This window comes from Diabrotica virgifera, chromosome 2 (assembly GCF_917563875.1).
Source record: "Diabrotica virgifera virgifera chromosome 2, PGI_DIABVI_V3a".
Taxonomy (NCBI): Eukaryota; Metazoa; Arthropoda; class Insecta; order Coleoptera; family Chrysomelidae; genus Diabrotica; species Diabrotica virgifera.
In genome coordinates, this window is record NC_065444.1 from 11,867,738 (window position 1) to 11,886,239 (window position 18,502).

Genomic DNA, 18,502 nt, shown 5'->3' on the forward strand with positions numbered 1-18,502 from the left:
CAATGGTTGAGTTAGACTGTAAGCACAGTTTTTCAAGAAAAAATCGGGAAGACCATCCGGTCCAGCTGTTACATTATTAGAAAGTTTTGACAAACCGTCAAAAATAACTTCCGCTGTCAAGAATCACACTTTATAGATGAATAATTATTAAATGTGTCATGATAACTTACATCCAGGGAAGAAACATAAACTTCAGAGAAGTATACAGCAAAAAGTTCACTTATCTGATCACCATTCACAGCTTTTTTATCAGCTAGATACATATTATTAGGAACATCATATAGATTATTTTTTCGGCTAAAAAATCTCCAAAATGACCTGGGATCGGTATTAAAATTATTTTCAAGGTCTTTTTTGTAATTCACAAAACATTCTTTAGATAAAATATTACATTGACTACGTAACTTTGAAAATTCTATGTAATAACAGGGATAATATATCAATAAAAGCAGCAACATTAAATCTTCTGATAAACAGGGCCTACACAACGCACCTCTATATTTGTATACATGGCACTACATAATTTGTAGCGCCATCCATAAACATAATGGAAATACGAATACAAAGATTGCATTCATCTCAAAACTTCGTTCTTGGGGTTAGGCCACTACTGCTCTGATAGCCTTAATTGTTGTTTTTATCTAATTATGTATTAATATTTTCATAAATTGATTATCAATCAATTGATATTGATTGTGTATATTAGGGCTTTTTCCTATTTTCTGAATACATAAACTTCTTTTACATCAATAGTAACGAAAGTAACCATTAAATAAACAAAACTACCCTTATTGTGGAATAAATATAACTCAAATTATGTTATAAATCTTCATATGAAAATACCTGCAATTATAGACTAACTAAACATTTTGAAATTCCTCTTAAATATTTGTTTGCTAACAACAACTAAAAATAAACACTCATAAACACTCATCCAGTTAATTAAAAATTTTGCAATAAAATTTTTTTCTACAATTTTAATAACACAAATACTTGCTTCAAGTTTAATCAACTGCCAATCTGACCCCTGAAATACAATATATAGAATGTTAATAAAGTATTGATTTGCTTACATACAATACCATATTTTGGAATAATTGGAAATCATAAAACTAAACATTAAAACAATGTTGCACAGAGTGAGATAAAAATATTAAAACGGCATAAAAATTTATGTACCTTCGTCTGTGTTTTCGAGCATCCCTTGCAACTCGAGGAAGTCGAAGTTTGGGAGACCACATTGCGGACCGAATTTCTCTAAAAACGCACAAATCACTGCAAAATTCGGATCATTTTCACAAGAAGCCTCAATGTCCGACGCCATTTGTAGCGGTTCACCTTCGACAACTAATAATTAAGTTAATCCAACACCACATATTTTAACTTTTTACACTATTAGATTATTATAAAGACACTATTTAGGTAAATAAATACCAGAAATTCTGGGTAAATATATTTTTAAATGTACATTTTTTCATTAAAAAGTAGGGACTGTATAGTATACACAAACCATTTGCTGTCATTAGTTTCACGTCACACGTCACGTTGATTTTGTCAACTGTCACTGTCCTGTCACTGATGCCCGTATTCATAGTCGGTACTCAAGCCCTACTTGAGGCCGTGCTCAGCCAAGTCGACCTTACGGCAGCGTCGTACTCAAGTTTTCGTTCTGTTTCATAAACGATACTTCGGGTTTTCTCGGCTAAGGTTGTGCTCAAGCATTGAAATCTAGGGAATTTTAGTTAAATTTGACATAGGACACCAAATAAAATGCAGATTCTGTCTTTCTGTCAATTATCTTTGCAATATTTTTATTTACATAATTTGTTTTTTAAAAATAAATTATTTAAATGCTCAAGATCAATAAAATTTATTATATGGGTGGGAAGATAACATTTTTATTTTTTCTAATTCAATAATGTGCTATTATTTCAGAGGTTATTGGTAATCGGTATATCCGTAATCTCTTATAGTTTTCAAGTTTTCATTATTATTTGTGTTTGTGATAAATGATTGCATTGTACATTGTGCATTTGGATCTATTGTACAAAACAATGGTTTTATGTAGGTACCTACATGTAAATAATGTTCTGTCATAAGTTATACTTATGTTAACCCTCGGAGTATGAAGACTGGGTCAAGCCTGACCCGAAATTCACTTATTTCTTAATATTTTATGAAATAATTTTTTTTTTAAATCCGATCGATCGTAAGTTCTCCTTATTTGTTTCAATTTATTTTTTCGTATATAATTCGTGAACATGCAAATTACAGTTTTTCCTCTACGCAACATCTATGAGGCTGGGTCAGTCCTGACCCGGTCTTCGGATTTCGAAGAATATTATCAATATGTTTGTAGGTACACGTAAATTGCAGCCGTCTCTGTTTACGGGTATACGTATTCAAATATATGGCCGGAGCGAATTTACCTATGCCCGTTTTCTGTAAGGTATTAAAATCTGGCCGCGCGCCGGAGCGAACTACTGTATGCCCATGGAGAACCATCTTAAAAAATGTAAATACAATAATTTAGGATTATAATTGTTATGTTTGTTTGTTTTTTGTTGAATTAAAGATACTGTTTAATAACACTGACTATTTAAAACATCCTTATAAATAAAATGAGAATGGGTCACGCTTGACCCATCTTCGTAATCTAAGTAAGTCACATAATCTCCGTACTCCGAAGGTTAATATAAATATACCTAATATGTATCTATTTTTATTTTTGAGTTAATGTAGGTATTCAAGATAAATTTATGATATTGAAAACATGAAACTGTTTTAAATTCTAAATGTCAATGCTATTTGTGGATATTAATATTACCCCACTAAAAATGACAAAATAGTGTGATATTACTTTATTTTTATTGGGGAGTAATGGGTACTAATCAAATATTCAAAGAACATAGAGAAAACACTAGGAGATACCCTTTATTTCTCACTGAAAGGAAGGAAAAACTTGGGTGCTTCATAGTATGTACCTACCGTTTTATTAGGTTTGTTCTAGCATCAGTTTCAAACGATTTGAAACCATCAGTGAATAGTGGACCACCGCGAGTAGAGGGGATAGCACTGGTGACTGTATTATGTTTTCTCACTGACCAACTGTTTGTTGACGGTTTCTGACTAGTTTGACTGTTTGCTAGAACAAACCTATAATAGTGTCAGCTTTCTTCTGTTTATATACTTCATCAGACTTAAAACTACAAAACAAAGAACTAACAAACAAACCATGACATTGGAACTTAATATAAAATGTTATTTACAATTTCCGTGGGAATAAGTCACGTTGATGTTTAAATTTTTAAAGACAAATCACATGCTATGATTTTTCTGACGGATATTCTTAAGTTAAATTTGATTTTATGTAATCGAATAAACTATCTTTCAATAAAATCGTCCTTTGTCAATATGAATGAGTCAGATAAACTTAAATTATTAGAAGGATTTTGTACCAAGCAACAAAAACAATATTGATATAAAATATTAACAATCTTACCCAAATAACAACACAAAAGTATATATTTGTAAATATTACCCCAGTATAACAAAATACTGTGATATTACTTTATTCTTGGTGGGGAGTAATGGGTACTAATGAAATATTATTCAAAGTATGTACATAGAGAAAACACTGGGAGACCTCCTTTATTTCTTACTGAGCAAATAAAACTCTGGTGCCTTAATCCACTAAAAATTTCTTACAATACTTTTCTTTTCTAGATGTCTACTTTCATTTCATCTTTCTTATTTATTGTCCAATTGTCACAATCATACGAAGCCACTGGTCAAATGCCTGTTTCATATACCTACATATTTGAATTATAGCTGCCCTACATACTTGACAATGGTATAAGATTGACTTCAATCTTATACCATTGTTCTGCTTCCTTTCTTCTTATTGTGCTGTGTTCTAACAAAGGTTGGCAATCACTTCTTTAAACGGTTCTCTATCTTTTGCAATATGAAATATCTATTCAACGCTGAGGTTAGTTCAATCTCTGATATTCCTCTGCCATGCTTCCGTTTAGAAGTATCTTTTCTATTTCTTCTTCTATATTTATCAATTATTGTTACTCCCAAATACTTGTATTGAAATGCCAAATACTGGCATTTTCAATTCTGGACCTCGGAGGTAAACTACACCATGTCGACATGGTGTTATTTTAAACAAGTTCCTTTAATCCACTTATTTTATTAGTTGGATTATACAAATTGGTAATAATATTATCATTAAAATATGGTCATATTGACTTTCAACCAATTATGGGATATATCAGATCTTTATTAACATCCTAAGTGTTCTAAACTTTGTTGCAAACACAGTTGCTCGAAATGACATAGTGTAGTTTACCTCAGAGGTCCAGAATTATGTATGCGTTTGTTCCTGTTTTTAGTGTGACAAATTTATTCTATTTTATCTCTCCACACATTTCAATATAATATTTTGTTCTGGTTTCGTTTATAGACGTGCATTTTTATTGCTTCACTCAAGTTCCTAACCAACTTCAGTTTTTTCTTATTAAGACAATGTCATCTGCATAAATAGTATATTGCATATTGCTGTTTACATGCATAATTAACTTTATAATTGGTCAGGAAAGGTTTGTCAAATAAACATTTATTTAAAAGGAGGGAAACTCATACTCATTTATTTTAAAATAAAATATAAAAATACATATTGAGAAATAAAATAAAAAGAATGTATCTAACATAATACAAGGATTCAATAATATATTCACAGAATAAATAAACAAATTCCAGTTGAGTGTAGAGCAAGAGAAAGACACAGAATTACTTTCCACCTAGCTCTTCGATCTGCTAATGCACTTGGATCAACTATTAAGATGTCATAACTTGATAGTAACTGTATTCTTGAATGCTCTGATGAAATTCAATATTAAAACTCCATTGGATTTTAGATATATAATTTTATCACGAATTTGTATACTTTCCGGGCGATTTTCTTCTTCAACACAATCAACAAACTCTAAAAATTCTTCAACTTCTTCATACATTTTTTATTGTAATTAGAAAAACGAAAAAATATGGATTGGAAGTGGAACTGAATTGGAAAAAATTAATATTCAATCAAGATTCAAACATAAACAAACAAAGTTAGGTTAGAAACGCGTACTTAAGGTAGGTCCATCGACGACTTGAGACTCAGCTGTCATTAGTGTCATTTTTTGGCTCTTCAAGACCGCATTTCACGTTGAGTACGGTTTATGAAACACAAATTTGTTCAAGGTCGACCTTAAGCATCGACGCTGACTTGAGTACCGACTATGAATACGGGCCTGAGGTTTTGAATCAACTGTCAATTTCTTTTATGTTTTTTGATCGCTGTGTCTAGGTACACGCTAACTTTTAATTAACATTTTAATGTTAACCAGAATTTTACGTTGACTGTTTGAGGTTGATTATTTGTGTTTTTATTTTGTTTTGATATTTGTGCTAAAATATTTGCATTAGAATTATCTTCAGTTTGATCCAAATTAGGAACTATTGTATTTTCGTCTATTAAAAAAGTATGCACCATGAAACCTTTTACTAGGAGCTAAATATATGGTTATTAGTAGAACAGTAGTCCATACCAAACGGTATATTAAGTATCAATAAAAGATTTATAAATAATACCTACAAAAACACAAATAAATTCATCAATACATTATTCCATTTTCATTTCATGCAGCCGCCATTATGAGTAAGTAATTATGACATTTTAGATGTTTTACCAGCAGGTTTTACGTTTTTGCTCTTTGCGCAGAAATTGGCGCAGTTCTTGTACAAGAATCTGTGTCTGACTCAAATTCTTGTATCGTTTCTGATATCGTTTCTTGTATCTGTGTATGACACTATGCATTTTTTTGACATATCAGAAACGATATATTAGAAATGATACAAGAAAATGTATAGTGTCATACAGCCTTATAATATCGTTTCTGATATGTCAAAAAAAATGCATAGTGCCATACACAGATACAAGAAACGATATCAGAAACGATACAAGAATAACAATACAATTGATATTTGTGCTAAAATATTTGCATTATAATTATCTTCAGTTTGATCCAAATTGGAACTATTGTATTTTCCTTTATTAAAAAATTATGCAATATGAAACCCAAAGTTATTCTAAATATATGGTTATTAGTAGAACAGTAGTCCATACCAAACGGTATATTAAGTATCAATAAAATATTTATAAATAATACCTACAAAACACAAATAAATTTATCAAGACATAAATCATATGATCTCATTTTCAGCCGCCATTATGAGATTTAGAAGTTTTACCAGCAGGTTTTACGTTTTTGCTCTTTGCGCAGAAATTGGCGCAGTTATTGTACAAGAATCTGTGCCTGACACAAATTCTTGTATCGTTTCTGATATCGTTTCTTGTATCTGTGTATGACACTATACATTTTTTTGACATATCAGAAACGATATTAGAAATGATACAAGAAAATGCATAGTGTCATACAGCCTCTTTTATAAAATTTATAAACTTTTAAAAACAAATATTTTATTGTTATAATAACTAGAATTTTTACGTTGACTGTTGATTATTTGTGTTTTTTATTTTGTTTTGATATTTGTGCTAAAATATTTGCATTATAATTATCTTCAATTTGATCCAAATTGGAACTATTGTATTTTCCTCTATTAAAAAATTATGCAATATGAAACCCAAAGTTATTCTAAATATATGGTTATTAGTAGAACAGTAGTCGCCATTTTCAGCCGCCATTATGAGATTTAGAAGTTTTACCAGCAGGTTTTACGTTTTTGCTCTTTGCGCAGAAATTGGCGCAGTTATTGTACAAGAATCTGTGCCTGACACAAATTCTTGTATCGTTTCTGATATCGTTTCTTGTATCTGTGTATGACACTATGCATTTTTTTGACATATCAGAAACGATATTAGAAACGATACAAGAAAATATATAGTGTCATACAGCCTTTTACAGATACTTATTAATAACACAGCATACACGCGGCTCAAATTAGCGTGTACCAAAAAACCCAGTCATAGTACACGCTAAATAATGACGTCATTGACTTGATGACGTTTAAGCGTGTACCTAACTTTTTATTTGCGTACACGTTAGCGTGTACCTAGACACAGCGTTTTTTGATCGATTCCAAAAGTGTCAACTTACAAACAAATTGTTTTGTAGAGAAATTTCTGTAGAACAGAATTTCTGTAGAACAGAAAATTATGAAAATTTGTTGTTCTATTTTTTGTTTTTGCTTAATAGAGCTATTTAGTTCAATAAGAAGAAGACAGAAGAAGAAAAATGAAGGAATACCCACAGAACACCATATCCATGGTAACCATGATATCTTCCCTCCCGCTTTTTTTAAATACTGAGTTTGTGACAACCTCTGAAATTAATGAAAACAATTTTTGTAGTGTTCTTGCTAAAGAAATAATTATTGTTGTTTATACAGGTTTATGTTTTATTAATGTACAAAGTATACACTATCTGTTTCTTCTTGAATAGTGAAAAGGTTCAATTGTGTTGAGGACAGGAGAATAAACTATTTTCACAATGGCAGACAAACCTTTCAAAGCTTTAAATTTAGGTAAATATATTTACTGCCTAACTTCTGAATTAGTTTATAAAATCGTAGGCTGTAGCACCATTATTTATTTACTTGACGGGAAAATCCTATAACCTTATTTTTTACCATAATCTCTATTATGAAAGGTTCTCACTACCATTGAAGGTTTGATATCAACATGGCAATTCTTATTTTACTTACAGCAGCTCTAGATCTAGATAATTGGTTAAAGGTCAGACTAAACCAATCCCTAAGACTCATTTCGCATCAAGCGAGTCCAGTCCTATCCAATAAGTCTAGTCAAATCAAGTCATCAGTCATTAACTTTCACACTGAATGCGTCTTGTGAAGTCGTCAGTGTAGATACACATATGGTTAAAAATGGATGAAGTTGTTGAAAGAACAGTAATATTACGTCCCTTCATAGAAGGAGAATGAAGCAACAAAGAAAGCTATTTTCCTATATCCTATAAATACAAGAAGATCAGTTTTTGGTTCATTCAGTCATATGTTTCCTGATTTATTAGATGATCTACTATTCTCATATTCTTGTTCTCATGATCATTTTTCAGTGCGTCATTAATTATGACGTCATGTCGTCGGCTTATTGCCAAAACCAACCAACTCTATTTTTAAAAGTTTTGAGAAATCTACCTTTTAAACTTTAATTTGAAATGAAAAACCGTCTGAATTTAAATAATGATTTAATAATTGAAAAATATGACAAAAATATTTTTCAGTTATTAAATAATTTTTTTAAATTCAGTCGATTTTCAATTTCAAATTAAAGTTTAAAAGGTAGACTTCCCAAAACTTTTAAAATGGAGTTGGTTGGTTTTGGCAGTAAGCCGACGATATACTGTATTGGGTGTGTCGAGACTTATTTCATGTAATTATTGACGAATCTGACAGATGCCAGAATCGTACTTTAGATGAAAAGCTTGTGAAATTAAACTAATTAGTAATTTAGTAGATTTGATTTTTACACAATATATTAACATGTAGGTATTTTTTATAAAGGGGAATAAAATTAAAAAGTAAACAATATTGTTAATTAAATTTATAAATATGGAAACATTAAAAAATGACAAAACTATCCATAAACTGTGTTTTTATCTTCTTCTCTAGGTGCTGTCTCCACTTAAAAAGTTGGTAATCATCAGAGCGATATTTATTTCTGAAACCGCGGCTCTAAATAATTCATTGTTATTACATCCAAACCAGTTCCTAAGGTTCTTCAGCCATGAGTTACGTCTCCTTACTATGGATATTTTTCTTGCATAATGACCTGGAGTATAAACTAACTTCTAACGAATTAAATTCTAAACCAAAATACAAAACTAACTTTTAACGAACTAAATTCTAAACCAAAACACAAAATAATGCACAAAAAAGTTGTGAAACACAAGGGAAGTCAAATTCGAAATTTCAAAATGACAGGTACACAAAATACTGACCTGAATAATAACCGTCACTTGACTCTTTGTCACTTCTAAAAAATAGCCAAAATGGACGAAGTTTTCATCAAATGTTCGTAATACGTGTATTTGATTGGCTAGAAAAAACGCACATTCTAAATATCAACGAATCAAACGTAGGTTAGGAATAGACATCTTATGTATATAACCATTGTAATGCTGCATTATTTTTGTGTTTAATCACGGAGCTACCGCTTTTTCCGTCTCATCAAACTTAATGCATTAGAGAGAAATCGAAAAACTGTGACGCACTGAAAAATGATTATGAGAACAAGAATACCATCTCTGTTACCTCAGGTGTACCAGGTGTACCACAAGGGTCACACTTGGGACCTCTGTTGTTTAATATATTTGGATAGCGCTTATCAAAAAGGTACCAACAGCCATTTTGCAGTTTTGAGTAAATTAAGATTAAAGGCTTAACAGTTTTAAAAATCGGCATTTTATCATTTTTCAAGTTTCTCAAATTTTTTAGGGGAAAGATTGAGTTTAGATATTTGTCTTATATAAAAATATATAATAAATTAGTTTTTCTCTTTTTTGTAGTATGAAATGGCGCTTGATTATTTTTTGATAAAATCTAAATAATGTATGTGAATCTGTTTAAATGCTACTTTTAGGATTTGGATCTTTTTATATAAAACTACTGTTTACTTGGATTGTTTTATTAAATAACAGAACATTAATAATTTGTTCGTACCATTCAATTATAACCTTTTTTTAATAACATGTCAACATTCATTAAACGTTCATCACATTTTAATGTACATTTACACTGAAAGTCGATATATGTTTTTGTTCATTCAATATTCCTTTCAGTGTGTAGTGTTTTTTGTTACCGTCTTTTAATTTTTTTCTGGATTTAAAAGACTGTCCGGGATATTTTGCCACTCTCCCTTTCTTTGGCCGACCTGTTAGACGAGTGTGGTGTTGTGGATCGTCTTATTGTTCATCATCTTGTTCTTGGTCTGTAGAGTCAAATAAGACTCATCAACTTATTTCATCATTTTGTATATTTTAGCACCTCTTAAAGAGGATTATCAGAAGGGGTTTACGAAAACACGTTAATCAAAAGAAAACCAAATGATTGAAATGAAGAATGTCAAAAGGAATCCAAGCGACATGCGACATGATAAAACTTTCGTCGCTTGGATCCGTTTAGAGATAAACAGAGTCCTATAATTCATAACACGCAACTTGGTAACCTTTGCCAAAAGAGGTCTCTGACGTTTAGTTGGTGCTTGGGACTTTTTAGATAAACAAAGTTTAATATTATCAGCCAGTTAATGTAATTAAGTCAGAAATGGCAATTTGGCGCTTGGTACCTTTTAGATAAGCGCTATCCATTTATCAATGATCTAATACCCTGTTTCCAAGTAAGTGAAACTTTGTTATTCGCTGATAATTTAAAATTTTTTAAAATAATCACATGTAAGGCTGATTCACTTAGTCTACAAGGTGATATTGATCACCTATCTAACTGGTGTATGCAAAATGGTATGTGTTTGAATGCATCCAAATGCCATATTCTTCGTTTTCATCGAATTCGTCATCCAATCATCTTCGAATATAGTATAAATAATCTGACCTTACATTCTGCCTCTGAAACTAAGGATCTTGGTGTGATCCTTGACTCCGCCCTTAGCTATAAATCACACATTTCCAGTACAATACTATGAAGTCTATGAAGATGCTTGCCTTTATAAAGAGAACCACCAGAGACTTAACTAACATCTCAGCTATTAAATCCCTTTATTTCTCCCTGGTTAGATCTCACTTTGACTACTGTTCCACAATTTGGTCCCCCTATTACTTTACTCATAAACTGAAACTTGAGGCTGTCCAACACAATTTTCTGAGATATACTGCCACTAAGATACATGTATACTATAACTATTCTGCATTAGAGCTCATACTGAACTTACCTCCTCTTGAGATACGCAGAAAACAAAGAGACTTAATAATTTTATTTAAAATTATTAACGGGCTGTGTAACTGCCCCGAGCTTCTCTCCAAAATATCTCCATTTGTCCCCAGTCGTTCGACTAGGCAGGTGCATACCTTTTATGTCCCTTTTCATAGATTCAATTATTCTTACAACACATTTATTCCTAGAACTCTTCGATTAGCTAACTCGTTAAATAACCTCGAACTTTTTAATATATCAGTTTCCCGCTTTAAAAATCATATTTCTTCCCTAACTTTTTAACTTTTTAATACTTTCGGCCAGAGCTTTTGTATTGTGATTGGTGTTACATGACCTGTATGTATTAGATAACTCAAAACCGTTATACCTTGGAACATTTCTGAATTGATTTATGTGTTATCTTTTGTTTGTAATTGTACTGAATTATATGTAATCTTATTCTTTTTTTCATTTTTGTAACTGTACTACTCCTAGAATTATTTTTTCTCAAACCACTTTGTTATGTTATATTATGATAATTTAGAACACTGTAACATTTATAATAATAATAATAATAATAATAATATTTATTTCGAAAATTGTACATACATATTATATACATAGACACATACATATACGCAGAGCGAAATATTCGTCAACATAAAAAACTAAATTAAAATTACAGAAATCCTGTTAAATATTAGAATTCATAAAATCTATTACCTGATATGGTTCAATCTGCAATAGTAATTTACGCACACCTTTTTTATATTGAGTTAATTGTGTTATTTTTCTAATGTCGTGGGGCAATTTATTAAATAATCTCATGCAAGAATATTTGGCACCCTTCTCTGTCACAGTTAATCTGTGGATAGGATAAATATACTTAATCTCCCTATTGTTGTAACAATGTGTAGGTAGATTCATTTCAAACAGATATTTATTTCTAAAGAGGAATAGTAGACATTCCTCGATATATATTGCAGGTACTGTTAAAATATTATTAGATTTGAAAACTCCTCTGCAAGAATCTCATTTTTTTAATAATTCTTAGCACTCGTTTCTAACAAATAAATATTTTATCAAGTTCATTGCTTCCACCATAAAATATTGCTCCATAACGGACTAAAGATTCAAAATTTGAAAAATAAATTGTTTTTAGGTCATCTTGACTTAAATATTGCAATAATACCCTAAAAGTATAGCATACTGAATTCAACCTTTTATTAAGTTGCTGTATGTGACTTTTCCGGCGACTCAGCTAGCTCAGTCCGACTAGCGACTGACCCGCACTTCACTTTGCCGTGAGGTACGAGAGTTCAAGCCCAGCCCAGGCCATCGGAAAACAAAAAGGCTAACGTGTCAGTATAAAATTCTAAATATGAATCTGGCGCTTAGACCTGAATATGCGGGTATCTGATCGACCTATGAGGGAGCAGTACGGCAAGGGATAAGGGCTTGTGGTTCGGTGAAACTCCCCCATAGATCCCTACAGAAGGGCGTTGACGCCTAAGAACGGTGTATATACAAAAAAATGTGACTTCCATGACAATGTTATATCAATTGTCATGCATAAAAATGTAGTTTTAGTGCCAAATTCAACGTTTGTATCATCTAACAGAAAATTATTTGGACATTCCACATTTGATTTAGCTGTTCTAAAAATTAAACAATTCGTTTTTTGTTTATTAATAATTAATCCCTCACTGGAGAACCACTTAGACATTTCTTCATAAATATCAACAGATTCATTTAGTAGAATTTCCAAATGATCTCCCGTTACCAGAACATTCGTATCATCAGCATAATTAATTAGACTATGGGCCATTCCACGAACATACGCCTGTTTTGGATTAATTCGACAACGAATATTTTACTGTGCAACATAAGAAGTACGAAAGTAAATGGCGCTAATAATTATTCCAATAAACAACAATGTAATTTGCAATTTACTTTCGTTCTTCTTATTTTGCACAATAAAATATTCGTTGTCGAAGTAATCCAGAGCAAGCGTATGTTCGTGGAATAGGGTATACAGTTGTTACTAGTAATACAATGCGACATATCATTTATATATAAAATGAAAATTATCGGTCCAATTATGCTTCCCTGAGGAATGCCTAATTGTATAGGTCTAATTTCGGATTTAACATTCTTATTATCTTTTGTTAAAATTACTCTTTGTGATCTTCCTGATAAGAACGATTTAAACCAATTATGAGCTACCCCTTTTACACCATATAAGTTTAGTTTTTTCAGTAATAATTCGTGATTCACACAATCATATGCTTTTGTTAAATCTAGAAATAACCCTAGTACAACCTCATTCTGTTCTAGTGATCGTAAGACATTTTGAGTAAATTGATATATTGCTGTATGTGTCCCTTTGCCCTTTAGATATGCATGTTGACTATTATGAAATACATTGTTTTGTAACATATATTCCATCAATCTGTTACTCATACATTTTTCAAAGACTTTCGAGAAACTTGGCAACAAGCTAATTGGTCGATAATTCTCAATTTGTGCCACACTGCCTTTCTTCTGTAAAGGTCTAATAACTGCTAATTTCAGTTTATCTGGGAAAACACCCGACTTAAAAGAAATATTTACTGCATATGTTAATGGTATAACAATCTCATTTAAACATATTTTAATAATTGATGTTGAAATTTCATCATCACCACAACTCTCTATATTTTTTAAACCTTTTACAATAGAAACAATTTCTTCCTGAGTTACAGGCCTTAAAAACATAGATCTATTCGCTTGTTCTATAGAAGATTCATAGGAGTTTGAGGAAAATTCTGATACCAACAGAGACGCACAGTTTAAGAAATACTCATTCAAGTTATTAGCCACTGTATTACCTTCTCCAGGGATCTGAATTTCCCTCTTTGATGTTGAATTACCCTTTATGTCATTAATTATTGACCATACCGTTTTAGTTTTGTTGTCAGATTGTTCTATTTTTTGTTTAAATTTTTTCGCTTTATTTTGTGCCAAAATTATTTCATAATTCTTTTTTGCATCATTGTAATCTTGTCGAAATCTGTTATCATTATAACTAATGACATAAAGAATATCAACTTGTCTTTTTGCGGCCACTACTATTTCATCCCTAATATAATTCTTTCTTGCATTTCGGTTAGGATACACTTTTTTAATCGGGAAACTCAAATTAAACTGATATATTATGAAATCTATTCCATACCTCATTGGCATCATCACTCTCATAAATGTTATTCCAATCTGTTAGTGCCAACCGATTTTGAAAATCTTGTTTGTTGCAAGGACTAAATATTCTTTTAAAGCAAAAAGCACTACTTTGTTTACATATATTAAAACTTAGGCTTTGAGCAGTGTGATCCGATATTAAAGTTTTATGAATTGTGACTGTATATTCTTCATTATAATTAGAGAAAATATTATCAACTAGTGAACTTGTGGTATTTGTAATTCTAGTATATTCCTTCACACATGGAAGCAAATTGTATGATCCTAGCAAAGAAAATAATTTGTCTTTATCTCTATTTTTATCATTATCATGCATATGTATATTAAAATCTCCAACTAAAAAAATGTATCCATTAAATATATCTCTTTCAATAACAGATCGATAATCTTTCAAATACATTTCCCACCTCTCATTTCTGTATTGCAGGGGACTTCAACTTACACTGTACTTGGTCTCATGATAATTTTTGTTCTACGGCAATTCCTGCTCCAGACATTCCTTTAATCGAAGAAGATGCTGTAAATATTATGAATCATATATGTTCCTATCAAAATCTTTTCCAACGCAGTAACATCTATAATAATGTAAACTCATTACTTGATCTAGTTTTGGTTCATGATGAAAATTGCATTGTCGCAGAAGCTGATGAGGGATTAGTTGACCCCGATAGTTTCCACCCTCCTTTATGCTTTAATTTAAACCGCGGAGATGTTTTAACTGATGAAATGAAAGCTGAAGGCTTTTTCTACGACTTTAAATCAGCAAATTTTCAAGGTATTTCTGATTACTTAGACACAATATACTGGGATGAAATTTTCAGAGACAAAAGTTTAGATGATATGGTCAATATACTTTATGATGTCTTATATGGCGCTATCGATGTTTATGTACCAATGAAAAAGTTTTATACCGGCAATTTTCCTAAATGGTATACCCGAGAGTTAAGAAACTGCATCATTGCTAAAAAGAAAGCTCATAAGAAATTTAAAGTGACCAGGTTACCTCAAGACTATAATGAATTTTCTAGATTGAGATCGATATGCAAGTCCTTATCAGGTCAAGCATACAATCAGTTTGTAGCAAACGTTGAACATACACTTCCTAGTAACATTAAAAGCTTCTGGAGGTTCGTAAATTCTAAAAGGAACAATAATAGCATTCCGAACACTTTAAACCATAATGGCCAAACCAGTTCCGATGGTCCTACCATAGCCAAGATGTTTGCTCAGTACTTTGCTACAGTATATAGTGAGGACGAATGTCCTATTCCAAATAGTGCAAGGGCTAACACTAGTTTCAACGTTACTGGTTGTGACTTATCTATTTCAGAGGTATATACCAAATTATACCAGCTAAATCCCACCCAAGTTACTGAAATACTGTAGTTTTAATCTTGCTCGTCCCTTATTCTTTATTTTTCAAAAATCATTACGAACGAGTGAATTCCCTCCCGTTTGGAAAGTTAGTTTTATATCACCGATATTCAAGAATGGAGATAGAAGCAGGGTACAGAGCTACAGACCTATTAGTATCCTTAATACTATACCTAAACTGTTCGAGAGTTTAATATGTGACAAAATTAAGCCTACTATACAAAATGTAATCATTGAACAACAGTATGGTTTTGTTATGGGGAGATCAACTGAAATGAACTTGTTAAATTATACCTCCTTCTTAAATGAAGCATTGGAAAGTAAACAACAGGTAGATGCGATTTATACAGATTTTTCCAAGGCATTCGATAGAGTCAACCATACGTTATTGTTACATAAGATCGAACAGTTGGGTTTCTCTGATCCTCTGCTTAGTTGGATTCGAAATTATCTATTAGATAGAAGGCAGATAGTTCGTATTAAGAATTATTTCTCTAATGAAATTATAGTTACATCGGGTGTACCTCAAGGCTCCCACTTAGGACCTATCCTTTTTAATTTATTTATAAATGACATAAATAAAAGCTTCAATTTTGCTCAATTTCTTCTATTTGCTGATGACCTTAAATTATTTCACATAATTACCTCTGATTTGGATCACTACAATTTGCAATCAGATCTTAATGGTCACTTAATGGTATGGACTTAAATGCAAACAAATGCCATGCTATAACTTTTACTCGACTAAGACACTTTGAGAATAATTCTTACTTTATACGGGACACTAGGTTACAATTAGTTGACTCAGTTATAGATCTGGGTGTTATTCTTGATACTAACTTGAATTTCAACCTACACATTAATAGCATGGTTTCTAAGTCATTAAAGATGCTTGGCTTTGTTAAAAGATGCAGCTATGACTTTACGACTGGTCGTTCTTTAAAATTTCTTTATTGTTCTTTGGTTAGACCACATTTAGATTATGCATCATGTGTTTGGTCACCTCAATATAACTGTCATATTAATAAAATCGAACAAGTTCAGCGTAAATTCTTACGTTATTATGCTTATAAGATGCATCTGACTGGTCAAAGTTATGAGTCTTTACTGCAAATTATTCGACTTGACTCATTACAGAGTCGTCGTCAACATAAAGATCTTTGCTTCTTATATAACTTAATTCATGGTCATAAATTCTGTATCCCACTTTTAAATAAAATTGGTCTACATGTACCTTCAAGAACCACCCGTTCTGTGACCACCTTCCACGAGTTCATTAACCGCACAAATTATGGTTCAAGTTCCTATCTCTCTAAAACTATTAAATTAGCAAACACATTATCTCCGCAAATTGATTTCTTTGTGAACGACTTTACTGCGTTTTCCACACAATTACATTTATACTTAACTTAATGTTCTAATTTCAAGACTGATTTGTCAACTACTGTTATTGTCTTTGTTCTAGGATAAGTTGTATTTGTCAATTTCAAAATGTTCTAGCTCTCAATTGTTAAATGAGAGCAAGTAATTTTATTCTTTATTATTGTTTGTTATGTATTTACCAATTTTGTACCTACTAGATCTTATTTTTTGTAATTTGTGTGACATTTTAATTTAATTTTATCATGTACTAATGGACTTCGGTCCGTAAATAAATAATAAATAAATAAATAAATAAAATGTACAATATTTATTAAAATGTTTTCTAAACATTTTAGAAAAGCATCTGTTCGCCCGCCAGGGGTATAAACACACATAATTAAAAACTTTTGACCGTGGACAACACATTCACAAACAATGCATTCACAAATTCCAACTTCAGATAAGGCCGTTATTTCAGATAGCATTTTATGCTGAATTCCATTTTTTATAAATATCGCACTACCTCCATGCTTATTTAGTTCCTCTCTACAAACTGCTTCAGCTAAGAAGAATCCATTGATCCCATAGTTCTTAAGTTGATCATATGTTTTCCAGTGCTTTGTTACACAAAAAAATACACAGCTAGGAAAATCTTTTAGGAATTCCTCTATTCTATTTACGCAATTTCCAATTGATTGTAAATTTTGGCTAATTATTGTAATGTTTGTGAATTCCTGTTTTGAATTTTTTTGTGTCATTTTTGGGTGATTATTTTTTACAGTACTGCAAAATTCCCCCCACTTAGAAAATCCTTGTGACGGTTAAAATCAAAACGACTTATTCCTACACCACTAGGCCAAAAAGATGGATCATATAAAATATCTTTTTTCTTGAGAGATGCTGTTATGACAAACGCTTTTAATCGATTTTGATCCGATGGTAATTCCTTCACTTGTACTATTTCGTTTTCAAACTCCACGTTATTTTTAATATACTTTTTAATCACCTCTTCAGTTGTGGCCCTTTTTTACTCTATTTATGTAGAGCCATACTTTACGCTCCCCTCCTGAGAACTCCAATTCTTTATCATTGAAACTATTCCCCGTACCTATGTTTTTTCTTTGTCGTTTTCTTCTAACCACTGTTTGAAATTCTTCTCTAGTGTCTTCACGTTCTTCTGCGGATGTATCTTCGCTAACATTTTCCTTTTGTTCGCTATTTACCTTTTTTTGAGGTTCCTTCTTACCTTGTTCATGTTCCATCAAGCGCGGCTCCTCCTTAGGGTCAATTGGTCAATGACCCCCCTAAAATAATCTCATAAAAATACCAATTTTATTAAAAATATCTTTTATCTAAAACTTCACTCTGAAATATAAAATTCTCTCTCAGCAGTCTGCATTGGCAAAACAAATATAATAGATATAATAACGTCGCGCCTCGCGCTATACACAAGCCCGTGGCTGGGCCGTATTTTAAATTGTCTATATACAGTTCTTATGGCTTATGGACAAATGCATGTAAAATAGAAAAGAGACGGCAGATAGCAATTTCGTGGGCGAGAGTGGGAGTG

The 18,502-nt window shown here is 31.5% G+C and overlaps 2 protein-coding genes across 4 annotated transcripts in view; one reads left to right on the forward strand and one right to left on the reverse strand.

Moving 5' to 3' along the window:
* LOC114333352 (remodeling and spacing factor 1) overlaps positions 1-1,551 on the reverse strand; it is a 97,043-nt gene extending 95,492 nt beyond the window's left edge. For all 3 annotated transcript variants that reach the window (XM_050643378.1, XM_050643377.1, XM_050643379.1), the window contains exon 1: positions 1,180-1,551. In XM_050643378.1, the coding sequence (XP_050499335.1) occupies positions 1,180-1,324 (145 nt within the window). In that variant the 5' untranslated portion in view covers positions 1,325-1,551. The remainder of the gene's footprint in view (positions 1-1,179) is intronic.
* A 5,649-nt stretch (positions 1,552-7,200) lies between these two features.
* The window catches only part of LOC114333354 (DNA mismatch repair protein Msh2), a 140,789-nt gene continuing 129,487 nt past the window's right edge, over positions 7,201-18,502 (forward strand). The window contains exon 1 of the mRNA XM_028283215.2: positions 7,201-7,596. Coding sequence (XP_028139016.1) covers positions 7,563-7,596 — 34 coding nt within the window. The 5' untranslated portion in view covers positions 7,201-7,562. The remainder of the gene's footprint in view (positions 7,597-18,502) is intronic.